Source organism: Procambarus clarkii, chromosome 71, assembly GCF_040958095.1.
Source record: "Procambarus clarkii isolate CNS0578487 chromosome 71, FALCON_Pclarkii_2.0, whole genome shotgun sequence".
NCBI classification, from domain to species: Eukaryota; Metazoa; Arthropoda; class Malacostraca; order Decapoda; family Cambaridae; genus Procambarus; species Procambarus clarkii.
In genome coordinates, this window is record NC_091220.1 from 16690274 (window position 1) to 16716501 (window position 26228).

The 26228-nt window shown below is 42.1% G+C and overlaps 1 protein-coding gene across 7 annotated transcripts in view; it reads right to left on the reverse strand.

Moving 5' to 3' along the window:
- Window positions 1-12940: 12940 nt before the first annotated feature.
- The window catches only part of LOC123745541 (myosin-2 heavy chain), a 79804-nt gene continuing 66516 nt past the window's right edge, over window positions 12941-26228 (reverse strand). For 2 of the 7 annotated variants that reach the window (XM_045726155.2, XM_045726154.2), the window contains 7 exons: window positions 25313-25481; window positions 24724-24855; window positions 24519-24598; window positions 24348-24419; window positions 21915-22019; window positions 18267-20358; window positions 12941-18046 (listed from right to left, as the gene is read on the reverse strand). In XM_045726155.2, the coding sequence (XP_045582111.2) occupies window positions 20233-20358; window positions 21915-22019; window positions 24348-24419; window positions 24519-24598; window positions 24724-24855; window positions 25313-25481 (684 nt within the window). In that variant the 3' untranslated portion in view covers window positions 12941-18046; window positions 18267-20232. Of the gene's footprint in view, window positions 18090-18222; window positions 20359-21914; window positions 22020-24347; window positions 24420-24518; window positions 24599-24723; window positions 24856-25312; window positions 25482-26228 lie in introns of all 7 variants that reach the window. The other 5 variants (XM_069312119.1, XM_045726156.2, XM_069312118.1 and 2 more) reach the window with 4 other exon arrangements.

Genomic DNA, 26228 nt, shown 5'->3' on the forward strand with positions numbered 1-26228 from the left:
AGCGACGCATCCGCTCCTCTCACAATGTTCTTTATGTGTTCCTCTGGCCACACCTTACTATAAACCCCCCCCCCCCCACCCCCCTCTAGGTCTCCTTCTGTATTACAGTTCTGTAATTCCATTCCCAATAATTTGTAAGTTGTGTGAGGAAGAATGAGTGGAGAGAATGAGTGTGATGAGTAGCCTGCACTGGCAGACTCTGGGTGCATTATGAGCACATCATCAAGAACACCAGAGGCCAGATTCACGAAGCAGTTACGCCAGTACTTACGAACCTGTACATCTTTCCTTAATCGTTGACGGCTTTGGTTATATTTATTAAACAGTTTACAAGCATTAAAACTTGCCAATCAACTGTTGTTATTGTTATAAACAGCCTCCTGGTGCTTCCGAGCTCATTAACTGTTTAATAATTGTAAACAAAACCGCCAAAGATTGAGAAAAGATGTACAGGTTCGTAAGTGCTTGCGTAAGTGCTTTGGTGAATCTGGCCCAAGAGTGAAGACGGCAGCTGTGATACTAACATCACGACGCACTTAAACTGGTGAATAAGTCTACGGGAAACACAAACAATATTTCAGATTTGACTTGATGAAAATCTTATGAGTTCAAAAAAATATTCTTCAACATATATATATAGAAAGGAACACGCGGTAAGAGTTACTTAGTAACCCTTGCCACGTGAGGGCAAGTAACCGGGTATTACACACATTACTAATTATGCAGTGCGTTTCACGAGTAATGGAAAATTATTTAGAGAGTTTCGTATTAAATTTGTCGTGAGGGGGAAGTGGGGGGATGGGGGGGTGTTAACCCCAGAGAGGTCACCTATAATATATGAATTGCTCAAGAAATTTGGTAAATAATATAGTTTTCTTAAGTCATACTTTAAATTCAGTTTGTTGTTTGCGTGTATGATTGTTTGCGTGTATGATTGTTTGCGTGTATGATTGTTTGCGTGTATGATTGTTTGCGTGTATGATTGTTTGCGTGTATGATTGTTTGCGTGTATGATTGTTTGCGTGTATGATTGTTTGCGTGTATGATTGTTTGCGTGTATGATTGTTTGCGTGTATGATTGTTTGCGTGTATGATTGTTTGCGTGTATGATTGCTTGCGTGTATGATTGTTTGCGTGTATGATTGTTTGCGTGTATGATTGTTTGCGTGTATGATTGTTTGCGTGTATGATTGTTTGCGTGTATGATTGTTTGCGTGTATGATTGTTTGCGTGTATGATTGCTTGCGTGTATGATTGTTTGCGTGTATGATTGTTTGCGTGTATGATTGTTTGCGTGTATGATTGTTTGCGTGTATGATTGTTTGCGTGTATGATTGTTTGCGTGTATGATTGTTTGCGTGTATGATTGTTTGCGTGTATGATTGTTTGCGTGTATGATTGTTTGCGTGTATGATTGTTTGCGTGTATGATTGTTTGCGTGTATGATTGTTTGCGTGTATGATTGTTTGCGTGTATGATTGCTTGCGTGTATGATTGTTTGCGTGTATGATTGTTTGCGTGTATGATTGCTTGCGTGTATGATTGTTTGCGTGTATGATTGCTTGCGTATGTGTGTGCCTCTCTCCACCCCCCCCTGCCACCAATATGGCACAGTTGTGTACATGTTGTTGACATAGTTACTGTGGCGCGTCAGTCATGGCCCTGTCCGTCCTGCCTCTACTGCTGACGAGGAGGGCACCAGTCCTCTCTCTCACACACACACTGCCTCGCCTCACAACCACCTCTACCATCACACGCTCCACCAACAGTTCCCGTGGCGCAGTGGTAACACACTCGCCCCGCGCTTTGGCCTGGGTTCGTATCCTGGCCCGGGAGCATTTAACTGTAGCCTCTGTTCACCCAGCAGTGAATGGGTACCTGCTTGTTAAACGATTTGGCGGGTCGTATTCCGGGGAAAATTAGGTAAGGACCTGCCCGAAACGCTATGGGTACTAGTGGCTGTACAAGAATGTAACAACTCTTGTATATATAAATATATACAAAATACAAGCATACAAAGTATACGGGACATACTCAGGACCCCACGGGATTTAAGTGTAAATTATTGACCGTATACTTAAAGAGAGATCACAAAACCAGTCGAAAACAGGTTTGCTATTTTCCTACCAAGGTAAACGTTGACCCTTCAACAACAAACATAGTGTGTGCCACGCTAATGACCCACACAACCATTCAAGAGGGGCAAAAAACAATTAGAGTTTTAAAGAAGACGGAACCTTTCATTACCAAAATAAACTGGTATTGACAAATGCTCCAGTGATCCAACAGTATACACAGTTTTAGGTTTTAAGTCCATGTTGCGGATCAAAAAGTTGCGGTTTGTACAAATTCGCCGGTAACTTTGTGGTGATCCGTCACCGCATGTTCGTACTTTCCCCCACACAGTCACTATAAGTACTATCACTTACCAGAATGGGTTGGCCACCCCACCACCTTCAGTTACCACAACACACAAAATAAGGGGTACTAAAATGTGCAAACCAAGACCTCACCTGACCTGACCTGACGTGATCTCACCTGACGTGACCTGACCTGACCTGACGTGATCTCACCTGACGTGACCTCACCTGACCTGACCTCACCTGACGTGACCTCACCTGACCTGACCTCACCTGACGTGACCTCACCTGAACTGGCCAACGTGTACAGAACGTGTTTATGAGGGAGCAGTTGTGACAGTGGTGGCCGTTGGGGAGTGGGGCTCCCAAATGTTGTGTACTGTGTGGGAGGAGGAGGAGGAGGTGGAGAGGTCGTCTCGTGGTGCAGTCATTATTACGGCAACACTGCTGCCACACGCAACTACGTCAATACTCATCATTCATACTGGCACTCACCCACACCCTGGCACTCACCCACACCCTGGCACTCACTCACACCCTGGCCCTCACCCCACACCCTGGCACTCACCCACACCCTGGCACTCCCCCACACCCTGGCCCCCACCCACACCCTGGCACTCACCCACACCCTGGCAACAACACTCTCCAGTATGCAAATGCTGACAATAAACACTGATAATGATGGCAGTGTTGCTATAAATGACCTCCAGTATGGTAATATGTTTATTAAAGGTAAGTGACCCGGGCCAAACTGGCAGCCAGATTATATGCCCATGACTGATACATGCTGGATAATGTCGTGTGTTAAAGCTGGTGTGGGTAGGGCAGGAGTAGGCAGGACACATGTGGGTAGGGCTGGTGTGGGTAGGGCAGGTGTGGGTAGGGCAGGTGTGGGTAGGGTAGGAGTGGGCAGGACAGGTGTGGGTAGGGCAAGACGGGTATCAGGGATCTGGGAGGTATATTTACATAGGTGAGGATGCGCCGCGCCGCGCATCAGGTCCAGCCAACATAACTGCACACACAAAGGCAACATTAGCCAGCAAATGTCACACCAACTGCAGTGCTGCAGCTCGGGGTCCGCTATATGCCCCCACCCACCCCCTCGCAACACCCACTCTCTCTAAATGTTGCAGTAGTTGAGACTATGGCAGCTTGCTCAGTGGTGTTAGTAAAGCTTCCTCTGTACCGTAGTGGTGGTAGTATACCTGTACACGTAACTACTGTACCATAGTGGTAGTGGTCAAACCGGAAGGTTGCTCCCACAGCCGGCATGGGTGTTAACAGTAATCATGATTTTTCAGGTCGCTTTCTGGCGAAATAATTTGTTTGAGCAGACCAAATTATAGTCAACACGCTAAGCTCACGAGAAGCCTCAACACCCTGTTGCACCCTTGATTGTCACACTTGGGCAACAGGGATCCCAGCAACTCCTAGGAGGACTTGAACCCCCCCCCCTCAATGGGTGGTGGGATAGTGTAGAGGTCACCTGACGGACCTCTCTAACCAGGTGTTTAGCCATTAACTAGTTAACACTTCACGCCTTCCCAGTTCGTTCACCAATGTTAATTTGAGGCAAGTGAACTGCCATACGCGGGGCACACACACACACACACGTCTCACCTCATAGATATTCTTCTTATAGGCTTACTCAGGCACCCCGGGCCGTGGCACTACGGTGACAGTGTCACTACAGGGTCTCACAAGTGTCCTGGACACTTAGCTTGATGTCCGGAAGTGACACAACTCTTGGACATCCAGTGCTCACAGCGTATGTGAAAAGTGCTCAAGCCTAGCGCCTCACTAGAGGACATATGTCCCATAGTGTACAGTAACTAGTTATAACTCAGCCTCTGCACGGTCAATTAATAAGTAGCAGAGGAAGGAGGGACACAAACACAAAGGTAATGCAACTAAAGAAAAACAAATTACACGTAATGTTTGTAGCCTCTTCTCAAAATGTAATTTAACTGACCAGTTGACTCAGTGCTCACTAGGCTGCCTTCGGCCCTCTCAACTCAAATTGTTCCGTTATTCACAAGCACTTCTTAAGTGTCACAAAATAAATGAAAGGGTAAATACTCTAGATCAACATGAATAAAGATCAATTCACTTGACAAATACTTACAAATCCATATTCAAATAAATCAATATCAGTAGCCCTCACTAATCGTCTCCGAAATCATTCAAGTCAAGGAACAATCACTTAGATATGCACAATCCCTAAACTGTTCCTTGAAACACTACTACTTTAATGGAAATGGTAGAGGGAGATGTTGGTTAATTAACAAGCCACATCCTTGGCGCCCATCAGGCGAGTGTCCCTTACGCCCCTCTTGCCCTGACGCGTCATCATGGCTGCCACACTGACGTAGGTGCCTGTCACCCCTCCACTGTCTGGCGTAGGTGCCTATCACCCCTCCACTGTCTGGCGTAGGTGCCTGTCACCCCTCCACTGTCTGGCGTAGGTGCCTGTCACCCCTCCACTGTCTGGCGTAGGTGCCTATCACCCCTCCACTGTCTGGCGTAGGTGCCTGTCACCCCTCCACTGTCTGGCGTAGGTGCCTGTCACCCCTCCACTGTCTGGCGTAGGTGCCTGTCACCCCTCCACTGACTGGCGTAGGTGCCTGTCACCCCTCCACTGACTGGCGTAGGTGCCTGTCACCCCTCCACTTACTGACACAGGTGTTCATGCAGGCCTCAGGTACTCTACATTACCCGCCCAATGACTGCGGGCGAGCATGTGCCCCTCGTCGCTGTCACCCAGAGTGGCTCTCACCAAGAGAACTACCACTACACACTCCTGCCTGGATACAACTGGCGTCTCCTAAACCACTACCACTACCACACCACTGCAACTGGGTTGGCTCATGACTTGAAAATTACTCTTGAAACCGGTTAAGGCACCAAACAAGACAGCAATTGTAACAACGCAAACACACTCAGCTCACGAGAAAACTCAACACAAACACACTCAGCTCACGAGAAAACTCAACACAAACACGCTCAGCTCACGAGAAAACAACACAAACGCACTCAGCTCACGAGAAAATTCAACGCAAACACACTCAGCTCACGAGAAAACTCAACGCAAACGCACTCAGCTCACGAGAAAACTCAACGCAAACGCACTCAGCTCACGAGAAAACTCACCACAAACACACTCAGCTCACGAGAAAACTCACCACAAACACACTCAGCTCACGAGAAAACTCACCACAAACACACTCAGCTCACGAGAAAACTCACCACAAACACACTCAGCTCACGAGAAAACTCACCACAAACACACTCAGCTCACGAGAAAACTCACCACAAACACACTCAGCTCACGAGAAGGGTTAACGCTACACACACAAAGAAGCCCCATAACACCGGGGCACTAAACACAGCGAGGCTTCGCCCGCTCCGCGACATAATTACCCCCGATATATTAATGTATTAACATGCCTATTATTACCAGATATATATAGCTTATGTAAATATAGAGAATCACCGCCAAACTGGGCGGCAGCGCAGTCAGGGGCGGCCATGACCACAACAACCACCTCCCCTTACTGGGCCATTACCAGTACTCACTAGTACTCTCATCATATCACAGTACATGACGATATTTCCCATCCAAATTTAATCAAACCCAACAACATTTGTGTATTTTGAGAAATTTCAATTAATATATATAGTAACCTATTCAAGCAAGGTGAACATATCTAATATATTTTTAACTTGCGAGATATAGCCTAGCATATTCTAATTATAATAGTGTGAGCCAGTCTTTACTTTGTATTGACGTAGTGTGCTAAGATTAAAGATGTATTAAGATTAAAGATATTTCGCTATACCGAAACGTCGTCGTCTTTTCATCTTCTAGTGTGAGGTTTGGTCAACAAAGATGTATTAGGCTAACCTAACCTTGGTTAAAAGGTGTGTGAGCCACTGCTTGACAGTTTCCTTCTAGACTGTGGCTATACACATTAAAGTACCCAATGGTCATTAACTCTTACTGTTAAGAGGAAGGTGTCGTGAGCCTGGTGTACACTGGGGACCCTCGCTGATCAATATACCTTGGTACTGACGGCCCACCATTGGCCCAGAACCAGCAAAGCTCAATACTTCTCCCTCTCTCCTCCTTAATAACCCATGAACACCCGTCACCACCCGAACGAGTGGCGCCTTTTCAACCTGTCTTCTCGAATAATAAATACATCGTTTATTAACGTAAAAATTTCCAACGTCAAAATATGATATACTATAAATTAGGGCAGCTCGCTAAATCGACGGGCTGCTAAGTTTTGTGTTCGTGGGTCCTCTGCTAGGTTAGGTTCGGGCGATTTAGTATATATTTTATGACGTGACAATTAGAGAGGCCGGGCTGCCGTGCCAGCGCAGCCAGAAGCCTCAGGAGTCATGTTGCTCCATAACAGGACCACCACTACCACCACCTGGGGTGGTATCCCTCTCTTCCCTGGCTCACTATGTGCACCTCACAAAGGATTACAACAGCATGAAAACTTTGCTGGACGCCTTGTGTATGATGAGTATGTCTGGGAGGTCATACTTGGACACCTATCACGCTCGTGATAGGTGTCCAATGCGGTGTTACCAAGTTTCCCAGCTGGTGCAGCCTTTGGGACAGCAGGTACACCAAGGCCCGCTGGGAGTCTGGCGGGACTGGCCACAGCGGCCCGAGTTCTGCGTGCGGAGAACTACGTCGAGTGGGAGACACTTGTAGACCCCCGGCAGGGGCTGAGTGCTCAGACGTCCACGGCACATCATATTGAGCTGTGAAAAAATATGTCGCAGCTCTTCATTAGGAGTCTGTAGCCTTCAAGTACCTTCAAGGCGTCTTCCTTGGCCACCTGTGACAAAGTCAGTGTCTTTGTTCGACCACAGATAAAGATCCTGAAGTGCAAGTAATTTCCACAAAGCTCACAAGGAAGGAGAAAGGTACTTAAAACAGGTTTGTCTCAGTGGTCCAGAGCTTCCTTGGCAAACACAAGGCCTAAAAGTGTGTGGAGTTGGTTGAGAGTCTGGTGAAGAACTATGGCACAATGGGCTGCAGGAGTTACCTCAACGTCCATCACATCTTTCATGGTCATTGTGATCAATTCAAGAACATGGGAGGAGAAGGGCGAGAAAGCGCTAAGCCAATTTTCCTATAGAGAACTTGTAAGGGATATGAGGACAAGGTGCTAAGATACAAAAGAGGAAAGAAATGGTGCCCAACCACTTGGACCGTCGAGGATCGAACGGAGAGATGCAAGAAGTGAGGTCGTGGTTGTACCGACCAGTTCAGTAACAGTACGCCCTTCCACCAGGATATACTGGACTTTGAACACCATTAACAAGGACAACATATTGAGCACATGATGAGACACAACATTTGGGGTGACTCGAGATAATACTTTACAGTATAATCGTAAATCTTGACAAACTTCTCCTAAATCTTCTGTGCTCATATTCTTATAACTTTAGTGCAAATACATGTTCATTTTTATCCATATGTTGTTTTTCTGACTGCGAACGAAAATATGCAAATTCACTCATTTTTTTCGTTGGAAAGACTTCAATTTCCAACTATGACTCTCCTGGGAATAACAGCCATTTTCTATATTTTTTTAAGCATACCTATTAGTAAATAACACTTTAGTGCTCAGGAAAGCAAAAAATTACATTGTGTGTAATAATAGTAATATTATTATATACGTATTATTGTCACTATTATTATTATTATTATTATTATTATTATTATTATTATAATAATGAACAGACTGCCTGGAGGCAGTCTGTTCAACGAGGTCTCTCCAAGTTCGAGGAGTCACTTGCCAAGGAATCGGAGGCAAAGAGACAGAGAAGGAAAGCCGGTAACCAGGAAGACAGACCAGAATCGGACTTCGTTTGTGCTCGGTGTGGGATGGACTGCCACTCTCGGATTGGCCTCATCAGTCACACCAGACGCTGCACCAGGATTGACAACTAGGGCGCAACTCCATAGTCTCCCGAGACTGAAGGATGCCTACTACCCTATTATTATTATTATTAGTAGTAGTAGTAGTAGTAGTATCAATAATAATAACAAAAGCATTAATAATAATAAAAAGTATGGTAATAATAATACTAATAACAACAATAATAGATGTGTTAATATAGGCGAGGCTTCACCCCAGGGAAGATGGCACACGCCTGGCAGCAGCACACGCCTGACAGCAGCACACACCTGGCAGCAGCACACACCTGGCAGCACCTACACCCCTCACTAACTCATAATGTGATCACCACACTAACTTCCTGCACGCTGGCAGCTCCACCTGGGAATGATAACCCGAGTCACCACCACCGATTTTTTTATTAATACGTTAGGTACATCGGTATTTGTGCAGCTGCCCTAGACTATATGAAGAGGAGTACAGTGTCAAAAAGCTAGCTACGTGATGCTAAAAAATCCCCATCACACAGGATGGTTAGTCATACAGAGGCATGTGATCAGTAGTCTACACTGACAGACTCTGGGTTCGTTATGAGGATATCATCAACACAAGAGTGAATAAGGTAGCAGTGATGAGCGTGGCCCACCTGTCAACTCTACGGATGTTGCTTGTCACATTCTAATTACTTGCAGAAGCCTAGTCCTTTTCAGATATACATTTTTAAAATTTAACCGCTGTGACACTAGATAATTAGTGTATGGGTATACATTGTATAAATATCAAGGAGAGAGAGAGAGAGAGAGCACATGACCTAGATTCGAGGTTAAAGGCCAGGATCAAGCCTTTCATCTTTGCTTCACCATGAAAACAAATCGTCCATATATAAAAATTTTAGTTACAAAGCCTAACATTTTCCCCAAATCTCCGTAATAGCACAATTAGCTTAAACAAAAAATATGACCAAGCCATTATGCTAGGAATATACCAGTAGAAAAAGAGAATAACCCTTATAGCAGACTCCGGCCCGCATCATTATATAAACATGTGACTGGGGCGAGACACATGGCTATGTTGCAGGTCGCAGCCAGGGAGGAGGAACCTGCCTTTAGGGGATTCACTGGCATTCTCTTTTTAAAGGCTGATTCAGTCTTACCAACCCTAACTCCCTCACACCTCCTTTATTACCTACCTTCCTTCCTCCTAACTCTCCCTCACATCCCGTATCAATCCACCCTACCCACCCACCCCCCTCACATACCTCCCCACCTTACCCATCTCATCCTCTCTATCCCTTCCCCTCCCACATAACCCCAACCGCCCCCCCCCACCCCTCCCTCTCCTCCCCCCACCCATGTAAGGTCCGCTCATATTTTCAGTGTCGTCACAGCATTATTGGGATTACTTTACTGTTCTGACCTTTGTCAGCCACGACGCAAAGGTCACCGCTGGGCAGAAATTAATAATTATACTAATGTACAAATAGTCATTATACGACTGTTTGTTATTGTCACGTGAACTCTCGTACGCACGCACGCACGCACGCACACACACACACACCACAAACAACCTCCACCACAACTACCTACACCACCACTAACAACCTCCACCACAACTACCTACACCACCACTAACAACCTTCACCACAACTACCTACACCACCACTAACAACCTTCACCACAACTACCTACACCACCACTAACAACCTCCACCACAACTACCTGCACCACCACTAACAACCTTCACCACAACTACCTACACCACCACTAACAACCTTCACCACAACTACCTACACCACCACTAACAACCTCCACCACAACTACCTACACCACCACTAACAACCTTCACCACAACTACCTACACCACCACTAACAACCTCCACCACAACTACCTACACCACCACTAACAACCTCCACCACAACTACCTACACCACCACTAACAACCTCCACCACAACTACCTACACCACCACTAACAACCTCCACCACAACTACCTACACCACCACTAACAACCTTCACCACAACTACCTACACCACCACTAACAACCTTCACCACAACTACCTCCACCACCACTAACAACCTTCACCACAACTACCTACACCACCACTAACAACCTTCACCACAACTACCTTCACCACCACTAACAACCTTCACCACAACTACCTACACCACCACTAACAACCTTCACCACATCTACCTACACCACCACTAACAACCTTCACCACAACTACCTACACCACCACTAACAACCTCCACCACCACTAACTACCTCCACCACAACTACCCACACCATCACTTGTCTTTCGCGTATAACCAGAATATCTAACCTTGGTTTACTGAGCAGTTAGATAGGTAATTACCTTGCTTGTGAAGTGTGGTTAGGTCGCGTGTAGTAAAGTAGTTCCCCCCTGATGCAGGGTGATGGTGGTAGTGATGGTGATGGTGGAGAGCGCGGCGGCGGCACACCCTACTCCCACCGCGGCCACAGCTACACTGCCTTACTTCCACTCCTCCCCCGCTGTCCCCTCACTCTCACTCCTATTCTCCCCCTGGTACTCCTTGGTACTCCTTGTCCCCCCTTGTACTCTGGTACTCCTTGTCGCTCTTGTACAGTCTGGTACTTCAAGCCTCCCTTGTACCTCCTGGGATTCCGTGGCTCCTTTGTACTTCATGCTTCCGTTGTACTCCTGGTACTCTATGGTTCCCGGTCTCACGAACTCCCAAGTTACTCCCTACGTCTTAGAAACTCCCTGCCTCCCTAGGAGTCTGAGGTTTCTTGCGTGTCTCCTTTAGGGTTTGGTTCCTCTCCAGGGCATCCTGCCTCACAAGCACACCCAACCACCTCGGGTCTCCTTGCATCCTTAGGGCCTACTCCTCTTAGAAAACCTGCTTCCGTGGGAAACCCGACCTCCCTTGGAACACTTTGCCTTCCTACCCATCTTGAAAGCCCTTTCCCTCAGAGTCATTGCCTACCCTAATATCTCCCTCTGACTTCCTCTCTCCCTGTCTAACTAGAATTCTTTCCCTCTTTCCCGCCAATCTTCTTGCCGCATTTGATCATCTACCCAATTCTTCCTCCCTGTTCCGCAATCTGCCTGCTTCCCCTGAGAAAAGTTTCTTGTTTCATTCTCTTTCATGGTTATACATTATCACATTATGCTGTCTCCGTGGCGTAGTGGTAAGACGCTCATCTGGCGTTTCGCCAGCGCTTTGTCCTGGGTTCGTATCCTGGCCGGGAAGGATTTACTGGGCGCAAATCCTTAACTGTAGCCTCTGTTTACCTCTACAATAAAATGGATACTTGGTTAGTTAAACGATTCTTCGCGGGGATCGTATTCCAGGGACCATAGGATTAAGGACTTGCCCGAAACGCTACGCGTCCTAGTGGCTGTATAAGAATGTAACATTTGTATATATAAATAAATTAATTAATCACGATGTTTTAACTGTTTGCACTTACAATTTACCTCCATCACTTCTCGCATATAGGTGAGTGACAGCCTAGTATCCTCAAGGTTAGATTAAGTGACAGCCTAGTATCCTCAAGGTTAGATTAAGTGACATAGCCTAGTACGTCTTATACTTTCTGAGGATATTGAACGGCCGTGGACCTCTGATGGTCATACAATATTCTCTGTACCTATGGCAACTTTATTCTTCACTGGTTCTTCTGCATTTCCTGCCATTTGTTTGTTTCAATATGTAATTTTACTGTGCAAATTTAGGACCTGGCCTTTTAGTGCTTTCCACGTATGTGATCTCTCTCGTCTCCTTTCCAGAGAATACATTATGAGAGTTTTGAGACAGTCCCAATAATTTAGGTGCTTTATCATGTCTACGAAAGCCATATATGTTCTCTGTATTCCCTCTATTTCAGAAATTTCTCCCGTTCTGAAAGGGTGAGTATCAAGCTGTACTCAAGGCAGGAATTAAATAGTATGGGCATTATGATGGGATACCTATCATTTTCCTGGCTGACACTACTTGCTTGGCTATGCTCACTAATGTTAAGTCATCAGACTTCACTATTCCCAGAGCCTTTACATGTTGCTTTCCTACTACGAGTAGATCATATTGTATTGTACCTTGTATTTAATTTATATTCTTAATTTTTTTCCATACTTAAGCACCTGGCGTTTATCCCTGTTAAACAAATGTTATTTTCCATTGCCCAGTTGAATGTTATTTATATTGGCTTGTAGCTCTCAGTCCACTACACTGCAAAACTTCAGAAGTAATTTTCATGTTGATTTTTGTCATCTGCAAAAAATGACACAAAGAGGTAGTGTGGATAAGGAATAAAGTAGACTGGATGAAGATTGACAAATTTATCTTATGAAGATCATATGTAGCCAAAATCATTATGCAAATTAACCCCCCCCCTAATTCCCAACGTGTTTTTGTGTAGTGAACATCATGTGTAAGAGATGATCAATGATTAGGGTAGTAGTTAGGGTCACATGTAATGAATCTTATGTGTCGTTAAATCATTTTAAAAACCATTACGCCAGTATAAGTATATAGAAGAATGCACAGAGGACTGTTGCACAGAGGTTGACCCTAAGAGCTTACCCACAACCATTTATAGCTAACAACATATGGAAGTAGGAGTGTGTAACATACATAGGTCACACACAAAGGATAACAAAACTCTACAAAAAAGTCAGTATTGATTTAATTTTTGTCTTTACACAAGGTGAAATAAGAGCATTATATACACCTTTAACTCTGTACAGTGAAGCCATTCACATATTTATACACAAAGCCAAATACTGTATCAGGTCATTAACAACCTACATACAAAGCCAGAACACTTATCATTCACAAATTTAAAGCACCTTACAATTACTTTGGACAGCTCCATAAAGTACTTGACACTTCATCACATTCTGAGTTAGTGTGGATGAAGCATTGGCCCCTTATTGAGCCTCTGTATCACAAAATTTACATTGGCCGGTAAGTAATTTCATGTAATTTATATATATTTCAATTATAACATAGGGTAACTGTTTATATTTAAAAATAATCACCCACCCCTTATGAATGCTTAAAAAAAAAAAAAAAAAAAATTGCTTGAAGTAGTGTCACATGTTTAGTATTTACAGTGGTTGCAAACAAATATATTGGAAGCATTTAAAAAAATAATACAATGTTTACAAAGCCATTTATGGTAATTACTGAAGTCAAGTCCCACACAGTAAACAGGATCAATATTAACGAGTTGGCCGAGTTACGACGTGTCAACGTACAATTCTCACTTGTATACTTGAAAAAGGTGGGTGTCAGAGGTAATGCAACAAGCTTCATTAGTGTTTTAAGGCCAAGAGGCAGGCACTGGCGGCAACTGCTACTGACTGTGGCACACCTCTTGTAGTTAATCAAAGTTATTTCAACATGCTAAACTAGTCGACACTTCTGGCCCAGAAAGTAAACCCCCAACAGTGTACTTGACAGAACATTTCCTGTGTTTAATATCTTATACAAATTAAGAGATTAAATGTGCTTTATCAATTGCTGCTTTTAGATCCGATACTTCTCCAGTATATACAGTATTTGTGTGTGTGTATACATTTGTGTATATACGCATTGTGTGTTTGTGTATAAAACCATATTATATATATATATATATATATATATATATATATATATATATATATATATATATATATATATATATATATTACATACACACACCTAGTACATACATATGTACATATACTGTATACAAAATAATTATGCATATTTAAAACCCGATACACTGCAAATATTCTCCACTCACATCTATTTAGTCATTTCACACCTATCATGGTAAAAGCAGCAATAACAATAATAATAGAAATAAAACAAATGAATTAAAAAATAAATATTTATTCAACAATTCATTATCAGTTGAGTTATTAGACAAATTGGCCCGCAAATTATACTAAGAGTAAGTGGGAGTCAAGATGGTAAAGGAATAAAGGTTGCATGAAGGCACAACAACTCAGGTTAAGAAGCCAGTGAGGAGTCATCAAGGTACACAAGACGTAAGACAAGTCAAGGTAAACACACTCAAATTCTCCAGTGTTAACAACATCATACAAGATTTGACAGAACTCATATTTGATTAGGACTACAAAAAATTTTCAGATAGAGAGAAATGATTGCTAGATATTTTCTATCAAGAGTTGACACCCATCATTAACCAAGGCCAGTTGAAGCTAGATTATATTTTGCTTAAAAATGTTTAACATGTTTATGATGGCTCTGGAACAAATTATCAGAAAACCTGACAGCTTTTACAAAGTATCTTAGATGTTTAGCGAATGTAACCTTGTAGACACACATTACCGATGGTGACCGACATCTTGTGGGAAATGAGTAACTCCATGAGGTGTACTATCTCTACAAGAGATTAAATACCTTGCACTTGCTCATTGCTTACCCCCTCTCTCTCTCTCATAGTAAACATCTATGAGGGAAAGCATCACCTGCAGTTAAGATTGCCAATAAATTTTAATTTCAATATAGTACAATAATTAACATTTAAAAAATAAACATTTCCAGCCCAAGAGCAAGTAACGTTATGACCGAGAGCGGGGTAGAAATACCCTAAGCTACTCTATCCCTTTGAGATGTATTTTTCTTGTCTCAATAAACATACTTGAACTTGAACTTGAATGTTATGACATCAGAACCCTTTCCCATATTGTTAACTTCCTCTGTCAACACATCTAATACATAACCAACTCTTTCCAACAATTAAGTTTCATTGCATGTAACACAAAGACTTTTTGCAGAATCAATTTGCAAATATCACACAAAGATGTAATGCAGACTTACTTGCATAAATTATTAAGTACACAGCAAAGACAATATTCATGAAAGCTCTATGCCAGCAACTTTCTTGGCTGTGGCATGTTGAAGACATTAACTTTATTGTCAGCCTTTCCCGAGCCTCAGAAACAAACTACTGAATCGAACTCACATTTGGGAAAATTAGCTTACATGCTGCATGGCATTATAAGCCACATTTTGGTCATGGATACTGCCACTTGAAACTATTTTATTTCAGTCTGTCTCAGCAGGCTATATTAATGCTGTTATTTTTGTTTTATTCATGCCACACACTATGCTTCAGTTTGAGAACTGCCCACTACATGGCCACAAGTACCGTAAGTTAATGATGTACTGTATTCTAAAATTGCCATTTGAAAAAATACAGATTAAATAATAAAAATTGGAAGACAAAACTAGGTTTACTAATATCAAAGATGTGATAATGTATACCCTTAATAATAGAACATTTATCCCTGGATAGCTTAATTTTACTCTTGGAGATAATCCCTCATAATGTGACTTCAACAATTGGCTTTCTATACTTTTAACAATTTTCATGTGCAATAAATACGTTACACAGCTCCAACTCAGACGGACCACGACCCATTGACAACTGCCCATATGCTATACCATACTACAGCCAACACGGCTGCTCAAGGTCAAATTATATATACACCAATAATATATTTTTTATTATGAAACAGTAATCACAATATAATAAATAACAATACTGGGCAAGCTGTAAACATCCCAAACATATTCACTTCAAAATTTGCCCCACTATACGAGACCTTATTATGAAAATTCAGAATCCTAATAAAGATTACACATACCAAAATATTTCCACCGACCATCGTCTCCTTCAGCCCGACCCCTAACATTACTGTCTGTTCCTGTAAAAACTATCACTATGCAGCTTCCATATCCATTATCCTGCACTCCTGCAAGACAATGGATCTATGAACACTACCACCATTTTCTGGATTTGCAGTTTTATATCTGGAAGTAATGAATTATTTGCTTGGTGTGTAGCACTCTACACCACTTCAAGTAACAAGCGGCTAGAGCACACTAACACTGCTAAATTATCTCCAACCACAACCATTTTGGATACATAATAACTACACAAATCTGCCGTTTCTCACATGTCAGTAAAATGTTCGTAGCAGAATCTCTCCCCAACACGCAAATCACACTGCTCTTCACAATACAACAATAAGATTGGTATGTACTGATTTCATCACTGGACGAAAAACATAATGCTTTACCTGATCAAATTAACCATGAAAATTATTTCAGTAAAACACCTTTTCAACAACATCGTACAAGGCATATATTAACATCCAAGTATAAAGAACCAAATGAGAGCCCAGCTTAAGAATACATATTGGGTAGATATTTTAATATGCAATCACTGTTAGGTTGCACATGCTCAACTTGATTCATTATCCAAATAATGCTGAGGACACTGGCTTGAAGAGAAGTAGTAGTAGTATTACTGTAGCAGCAGTGGCAGTAGTAGTAGTAATGTAGTAATACCGTAGCAGTAGTACCAACAGCAACAGTATGAGTACAGTAATGAAAATGACAGTAAATAAGTATAACAGTAATGATTAATATAATAAATACGTCAGCAAACAGAAGAAGACCGACAGATTCGTTTAACAAGGTCAACATTCAAAATGAAACCAAATACTAATAAGTCTAAAATAGTATAAGCTTTCATTTGCAGAGCAGTGTGGAGAGAGATCTGAAATAACCCTTTACTGCCCAAGGAAAACATGTACAGTATTGCATAAGTAATTTTAATTGTATTTATATGTTTTGATTGTGCGCTTTGTTATAGCACAACAGTCTTCAACGAGACTAACTTGGGCACTCACTGAATCAGATTCAGGTACTGGCCGCTGGCCAAGCCCAGCTTAAGTTCCTCCAAAGGAAGTGAAGGAGAGAGAGGGGATGACATCAGTCTGCTGTGTTCCTCTGCTTTATCTGCAGGACTATGCACTTGAAACATACACATGGTAACAACATTATCAAGTTGATGCCTGCATTTGGCTGATACACAAAGTCAAAGAACCAAAGCTGGTTTATGTTGTCAACTATCACTCACTTTATAGTTACATATTTCACTAAAGACAACAATAACAAAGTAACAAGAGAGGATATTCTTGGACGCTAATATAAATAAGTATCTTTTAACGAACCTTGATAACTAATAACCATTCGATGTGCTTCACCAGGGAGAACAAATCAGGACAAGTACTATACCTAATTGATGCACAGTACTATATCCCACTAAAGTACAGTGCTATACCCCCACTGATGTGGAGTATTTCAATGATGATCACATATTTCAAGACACTTTCAAACACTATCAAAACAATTCACACAGGAAAACAAAATGAACGACTGAGAAAAAAAACTAAAGTTTGCCAAACGAAAAATCCTAGCTTTCGGTTAAGAAAATTTGTGGATTAAGCGAAGACACGGCCATTACACATGTTGTCTGGGTTATTAGGGTGCACTCGGAGTACAACAAAATATTAAATCATAATTAACACACCTATAAGTCTATTCATAAAACATCCCAAAACCTGTCTTGGAAAATGCAATACAAATCAAACGGGAATTAAGTTTAGAATCATAAGAGTAATTTGTTCTTGGAAATTTTTATTTATATATATATATATATATATATATATATATATATATATATATATATATATATATATATATATATATATATATATATATATATATATATATATATATATATTATATATATATATTATATTTAACACACGACATACAGTATATGCAAATTCGTAATGATGCTCAAGAGATGTCACTAGAGTTTAAGAAACACTCAAAAAATTAGCCAGAATGAGTTACCAGAGAAATCATCAAAGTGATCCTCACATCGCACATCAGCTGGGGCATGCACTACAGTGTGGCACCCAACATCGCACATCAGCTGGGGCATGCACTTACAGCGTGGCACCCAACATCGCACATCAGCTGGGGCATGCACTTACAGCGTGGCACCCAACATCGCACATCAGCTGGGGCATGCACTTACAGTGTGGCTCCCAACATCGCACATCAGCTGGGGCATGCACTTACAGTGTGGCACCCAACATCGCACATCAGCTGGGGCATGCACTTACAGTGTGGCACCCAACATCGCACATCAGCTGGGGCATGCACTACAGTGTGGCACCCAACATCGCACATCAGCTGGGGCATGCACTACAGTGTGGCACCCAACATCGCACATCAGCTGGGGCATGCACTTACAGTGTGGCACCCAACATCGCACATCAGCTGGGGCATGCACTACAGTGTGGCACCCAACATCGCACATCAGCTGGGGCATGCACTACAGTGTGGCACCCAACATCGCACATCAGCTGGGGCATGCACTACAGTGTGGCACCCAACATCGCACATCAGCTGGGGCATGCACTTACAGTGTGGCACCCAACATCGCACATCAGCTGGGGCATGCACTTACAGTGTGGCACCCAACATCGCACATCAGCTGGGGCATGCACTACAGTGTGGCTCCCAACATCGCACATCAGCTGGGGCATGCACTACAGTGTGGCACCCAACATCGCACATCAGCTGGGGCATGCACTTACAGTGTGGCACCCAACATCGCACATCAGCTGGGGCATGCACTTACAGTGTGGCACCCAACATCGCACATCAGCTGGGGCATGCACTTACAGTGTGGCACCCAACATCGCACATCAGCTGGGGCATGCACTTACAGTGTGGCACCCAACATCGCACATCAGCTGGGGCATGCACTTACAGTGTGGCACCCAACATCGCACATCAGCTGGGGCATGCACTTACAGCGTGGCACCCAACATCGCACATCAGCTGGGGCATGCACTTACAGCGTGGCACCCAACATCGCACATCAGCTGGGGCATGCACTTACAGCGTGGCACCCAACATCGCACATCAGCTGGGGCATGCACTTACAGTGTGGCTCCCAACATCGCACATCAGCTGGGGCATGCACTTACAGTGTGGCTCCCAACATCGCACATCAGCTGGGGCATGCACTTACAGTGTGGCACCCAACATCGCACATCAGCTGGGGCATGCACTTACAGTGTGGCTCCCAACATCGCACATCAGCTGGGGCATGCACTTACAGTGTGGCACCCAACATCGCACATCAGCTGGGGCATGCACTACAGTGTGGCTCCCAACATCGCACATCAGCTGGGGCATGCACTACAGTGTGGCACCCAACATCGCACATCAGCTGGGGCATGCACTTACAGTGTGGCACCCAACATTGCACATCAGCTGGGGCATGCACTTACAGCGTGGCACCCAACATCGCACATCAGCTGGGGCATGCACTTACAGTGTGGCACCCAACATCGCACATCAGCTGGGGCATGCACTTACAGTGTGGCACCCAACATTGATGAATGAGGCTTAATTGTTCAGCTGGCAGCAGCAACAGCTGTGGCCTTGTTCTGCTTGCAATAAGCTTCAGCTTAAGTGGAGAAAACTAGGACAGTTGTACCATGAAATATTTATATAAAAACTTGACCCCTGGTAAAACAAGCGTTTGTTGACTTTGTCTCCACTTGAGAAGTTTGCAGAAAGGGCAGCTGCATCACCTGAGGTATGATAATTTCAATGGCTGTAAGGGGCTAGAGGCACCGAGGCATTCATTTGCTAAATGGCCTAACGACAAATATTCAATAATAAAAGCATCACAGTGAATGAGGTGGTTAAGTAGTAGCTGTGGGATGTTCAGCAAAGCCTTCAACTTGTAATAATGCCATTATTCAATGTAGGGATTCACCATGTTATAAGTGATGCCCTTCACATACCCTTTTGCCATTGTCAAAGGCAAAATTTTGCATCACAAATATGTGAAATTTCATATGACATTTTCATATTACCGTAACTGTACTTATTAATACTCGAGTTCCTGCTTGCAAAAACTGGCAACACTTTCACACTTTTCATATCACAAGACCCTATACAATGGACCCGTTACATCAACTCCCTGACCAAATATTGTGGCTTACAAGTTGAAGATGGCAGCGGGAAACATTCCAGAGGAGTAGACCACCACCCTGGTCACCACCTCACGCTGGATCTTGAGATAAATCCTTTAGCAAAGTAGATCTTGCATTTTTTAACTTGTCAAACCTCTTTATAAGATGATTATTAGTAGTTTCCACTTCTTCTAATCTACTTTGGGCATCTCTTAACTGGAAAAAAAAAGTATTTTAAATAAAATATTTATAATACCGGTATGATGTATATTAAACAATAAAATGAATAACTAGAATTCATAAAAAATCAAACCTTTTACTTCACACCACTTCAATAAAGTTGCCTATAATGAAATTTTGTGAATTTGAAGTAGAAGAAAAATTAGTTAGTTAGTAACAGTTGATTGATTGACAGTTGAGAGGCAAGCCGAGAGAGCAGAGCTCAACCACTGCAAGTACAAGGTAAATACAACTAGGTAAATACAACTAGGTGAATATAACTAGGTGAATACATGGTTCTGTACATGGACTCATCCTGTTTATGATATATATAAATGATCTTCCAGAGGGTATAGACTCATTCCTCTCGATGTTTGCTGATGATGCTAAAATTATGAGAAGGATTAGGTCAGTGGAAGACGGCATGAGAAGGAAACCTGGACAAACTGAAGGAATGGTCCAATAAATGGCTACTAAGAGTTTAACTTGAGCAAATGGAAAGTAATGAAGATTGGTGTAGGAAGCAGGAGGCCAGATATAAGGTACTACTTGGGTATCTTGTATCTGACCTTAAGAGAGAGTGTAAGTCTTGGGGGTTGGTATTACACCGGACCTGCCCCCTGAAGCCCACATCAAGAAGACATCAGTGGCATATGCTAGGTTGACCAACATAATAACTGTCTTTAGAAACTTGTGTAAGGAATCAAATAGAAACACTGTATACTACGTATGTCAGACCAATCCTGGAGTATGCAGCTCCAGCATGGAAACCGTATCTAATCAAGCACAAGACTAAATTGGAGAAGGTTCAAAGGTATGCCACCAGACTGGTACCCAAGCTGAGGGGTATTAGCTACAAGGAAAGACAATGGGAACTAAATCTTATGTTGTTGGAAGACAGAAGAGTTAGGGGAGACATGATTACCAAATACAAGATTCTCAGGGGAATTGATAGGGTAGATAAAGACAGACTGTTCTAGGTTGTACACGCACAAGGGAATACAGGTGGAAACTGAGCACTCAAAAGCCAGAGACATTTGAAAAAACATTTTCAGTGACAGTAGTTAGCAAATGGAATGCATTAGGCAGTGATGTGCTGGAGGCAAACTCCATACACAGTTTTATATGTAGATATGACAGAGCCCAGTAGGCTCAAGAATTTGTACACCTGTTGATTGATGATTGGGAGGTGGGACCAAAGAGCAGAAGAATAATTAATTTAAGTGAGTCTAGACACACACACAACAGTAGTTGAAGCCAATTCAATACATAAACTTAAAAGTAAATACAAGAAAAACAAGAGAAAATGGATCACTGAACTGAATTAATGATGGTCAAGGATTTGAACCTAGGCTGCCAGGGTTGCAGCCCTGTACTGCACTTACTCAAGTGTTGATTGTGTACAAGTGTTGGAAGGCAGCGAGACCTACATGTATCCAACACTGCAACACATGTTGAGAATGGGCATCAATATCTACCACATCCATACAACATTACAACCATTACATCAAGGGTACAATTTGACATGCAAACACCTCTGCTATGGTAATTACCTCTCTTTGCAATTTCCGTTTCTCCAGCTTAAGCTCTTCTTCACTTTTCTCAAGTTCTTCAGACTGAGTTCTATAACGAGTCGACAGAGCATCCAGCCGTGCCACCTGCAGGAAGTCACAGTAAACTATATAAATACAATTATTTGTAAGAGTTAATAGTGAGCAACTTGCACCATCACTTGGGAGTGTGTGTGGTGTGCCATCACCACACTAATTCACAGTTTCCTTTACTTACCCTCTTTAAACCTTACATACAAGTAACGGAAATTGAAAAAGCAAAACAAAATGTATTCACCCTATACCTATGGTTGTCACCCTACAATATAATGTATTCACCATATACACTAATGTGATAACTTCATATCTTAAGGTATTCACCCTACAATATAATGTATTCACCATATACACTAACGTGATAACTCCATATCTTAAGGTATTCACCCTACAATATAATTACCTAGCACAAAGAAAAACACTGAGAAGTCAGTTGAAGGAACAAATAAAAATATTCCTTAATCTTTAAACAACAGCCAATGTCAACTGATGTACACCGGGTGTTCCGAGATCAATATGATGCATCTGAATTGACGTTTCGTCACTATGGAATCATTTGAGAATGGGTTACTAATCATAAATGCGTATAGTTATCAAAATTTGACCTTTTTCCGAGTTATTACCTAATAAAAAGATAAAAATTGTTTTTATTCTTTAATGTTATTAATTAGGGCAAATTTTTGAGCAAGTGGAATCACTGCTCATAAAAATATGTATGCTAATAATTACACATTTTTTGGAGGAGTCAAACAGTGTTTCATTATATTCAACACTTTTTTTTAAGTTTCCTAAAATATTTATGATTTTTTTTTTAATTCTATAAGATAAAAATTTAAATTATGTGAAACATTTCTAAATATTCAGACCTTCAAATGACAATCAATATTTAATATGAAATTCTGTATATCCAAAAAAATTAAATGGAATTGTGTTAAAACAAAATTGTCCATATATTGAATATTTTAAAACAAGAAATACATTTCTTTAAGTATTTTAAGAATTGCGCACATGGGAGGCAGGTGTCACCTGCCTGAAAAAAATAGCACTCAAACAGTTAAGATTTCTGAATACATCTTTGCATCTAGATGAATAATCAAGATTAACAAACAAATAATTTCATTAACCAGTCACATTGTACCAAACCAAAATGTTGGTTAAAGGGAAGGTAAAAGCGGAAGGGTGCTAATGCCAAGTGGGCTCTAGAGGCGGTCAATTAGGTCAGTTAGTGGGGAAGACGAAGCTACCGATCTCACACAGATGCCACTCTGTTGAACTCTTAAGTCAATGACAAAGATTGTTACTCACCCAGCCCTGCTGTTTTGTCACTAGCATTACCCTCATGCTACAGCTTCCTCCACCACTACATCTCTCTCTCTCCCTCTTATCACAGTCACTTTGATCAGTGATAACATCTGCCAACAGAAGAGGAGGGAAGGTGGAGGGGAGGAAAGGAGGAAAGGAGGAGGGGAGGGAGGGTGAGAGGAGGAGGAAGAGGAGGGAAGGAGAGTGACAGGAGGAGGAAGAAGAGGGAAGGAGGGTGACAGGAGGAGGAGGAGGAGGGGGAGGAGGAGGAGGAGGGGAGGAGGAGGAGGAGGGGAGGAGGAGGAGGGGAGGAGGAGGAGGGGAGGAGGAGGAGGGGAGGAGGAGGAGGAGGGAAGGAGGAGTAGGAGGGAAGGAGGGTAACAGGAGGAGGAGTAAGAGGGAGGGGGGATGAGGAAGAACAACAAGAAGGGAAGAAGAATGAGGACAGATGAGGAAGGATGAAGAATAACGAGGAAGGATGAGAAGTAGAGGGAGATGGTTGGAAGGAGGGGAGGAAGAAAATAAAGAAAGACAGACATCCCATGCAATTCCCGTGGCACAGTGGTAACACACTCGCCCCGCGATTCGCAAATGATTTATTTGACCTAGGTTCGTATCCTGTCCGGGAAGGATTGACTAGGTGCCAATCCTTAACTGTAGCACCTGGTTGTTAAATGATTTCACAGGTCATATTCCAGGGAAAATTAGAAATAAGGACCTGCCCGAAACGCTATGCGTGCTAGTGGCTTTACGATAATGTATGAACTTTTGTATATATAAAATAAAAAACATAGAAGACTGAAGAAAGTCGCCTCTCGTAAAACAAGAATACCTTATCAAATGTTGCACTTCACATTCTTGAAGTGATGAGTGACCTTTAAGAAAGTCTCATTCACAAACCCTCACATGTAAAATCACAAAGGCCTGCTTTAATAAAATCACACACTAAACCTTTCTTATTCCTGTGATTCAGTCTTATGATCCATTAATGATTTCTAAAAATAACTAATTAAATCTGAAATGTTCATATAATTACTGATCACAGTTCTGGACAGAAATTGGTGGCATCACTTCTACCTTATCGGTGTCAGATAGAAAAGTTGCTCGCCATCTGAGTAAACCACCTCGTGGGTCGCTTTCTCCGATATCCTAGGATAGAAATATTTCTACAGTAATCACTACAAGTGCGTGAAAGTAAAAGTAAAATAAAAATAAATTAATAGTCGAGTTCAGTTGGCAAGTACTCACATTGGCCAGCAACGTTGACACCTCAGCTTCAGCCTTCTGAACTCTAAACTTATATTCGTTTACAGTTTTGCTTTGCTCCTCTGAAAAATTGTAAAATTAGAATCAAATAGTCAATAGTGCAGACATTAATGACAAAAATAGGAACTTGCAACAACACCAAGCATATAATCACTTGCACATGCAACAACAACAATGACGTATTTACTTTGTTTCTCATAGTCTAAACCATTTTCTCGTCTTCTATTCTTGATTTGCTCTTCTTCAAGTTCTAATTTCAATCTTCTAACTTGGTCTTCTAAATCATTTTTCTCCTCACCCAACTTCTTTAGCCTTACATCTGTAAAGAGGAAATAGTTGGACTAAGTTAACCACTGCACTGCGCAAAGCACCTTAAGGCGCTGTAAGGGTTGTGTGATTGTTTTTTTAATTAGGCCATATTTTAAGGTTTTTTAATGTTTTCATCACTCTTTGTGATTTGAAATGAAAAAGATTGAGTTTGGAAACATTTTGACATTAACATTAGCTGAACATTTATAAAAAAAAAAATATGTTCTTAACAACTGCACCATGAAATTTTTGCTAAAACCAGGTGCACAGTGCAGGGGTTTACCTGGGCAGTAGCTGTAATAACATGTTGATCACATATTGGTAACACACAAAGTAGTTTACTGAATTTGTCACAAGTTGGGTTTAATCTACACTTGGAATAAATCAAGTTTACTACTGAACATGAATTTTCACCTGTATGTTATTAATTAAGATGATCATTTGCCTAACAACTGTGGTAAACTGACCTAGTGAGCCTTTAGCAGCACCCTTTGCCAATAGTTCTGCCGCTTCTTGTGAAATTAATGCTTTCTTAACAAATATATTCCTAGGTGATAAATCTTCCACTTCCTCCTTTTCAGATTCTACTTCCTCGCCATTCTCCTCCTCTTCACCAACCACAACCAAGCCATATTCCTGTAAAATTGAAAACAAAATTCAAACGAAGTTAAAATTTTTGGCAACCTTTGGCCATCATTTACTGTTCTTAGCCTTGCAAAAAAAAAACTTTTAGGAATTATGTGAAAGCTGAATGTAATAAAAGCTCCATGTAAGTGTCATATGCTAAATACCTTACCTAAAGTACTTAGCTAACAGTGACTACACAGGAGTAAGGTCTAGCTCTTTATGCCTTGCCTTCTAGACACGTGCCCAGTGCATTTTATTTCTACTTGTTCTGACGTTCAAATTTGTTGCTTTGCAACCCACCGATAATGCTAAGTATACTGTGTGTCCCACACAGTATAATATACAACACAGGGAAGGGTAGTTAGAGTTCACACAGCTTTTTGGGAGATATTTATGCAAATTTGAGTATTGCCAATTTCTTCATATTGTGACTCTGAAAGTTCAATGTATGCAAACTTCAGAGAACAATGACGCTATATAAACTGTTTGATGCCTGCCCCATCACAGGGTGGGAGGTGTTGGACACAAGGGAGGGTGGTATTGGACACAAGGGTGGGTAGTATTGGACACTAGGGTGGGAGGTGTTGGACACAAGGGAGGGTGGTATTAGACCCAAGAGTGGGAGATACTATGGATGGATAGTGGTACAAATACTGTACTTAATTATAATTGGTAGGAAGGTTCCCTGCCCAACCACTCTCACATGTGTGCACTCTTACACATATTGGTTTTCATGCAAAATTATGAACCATGTGA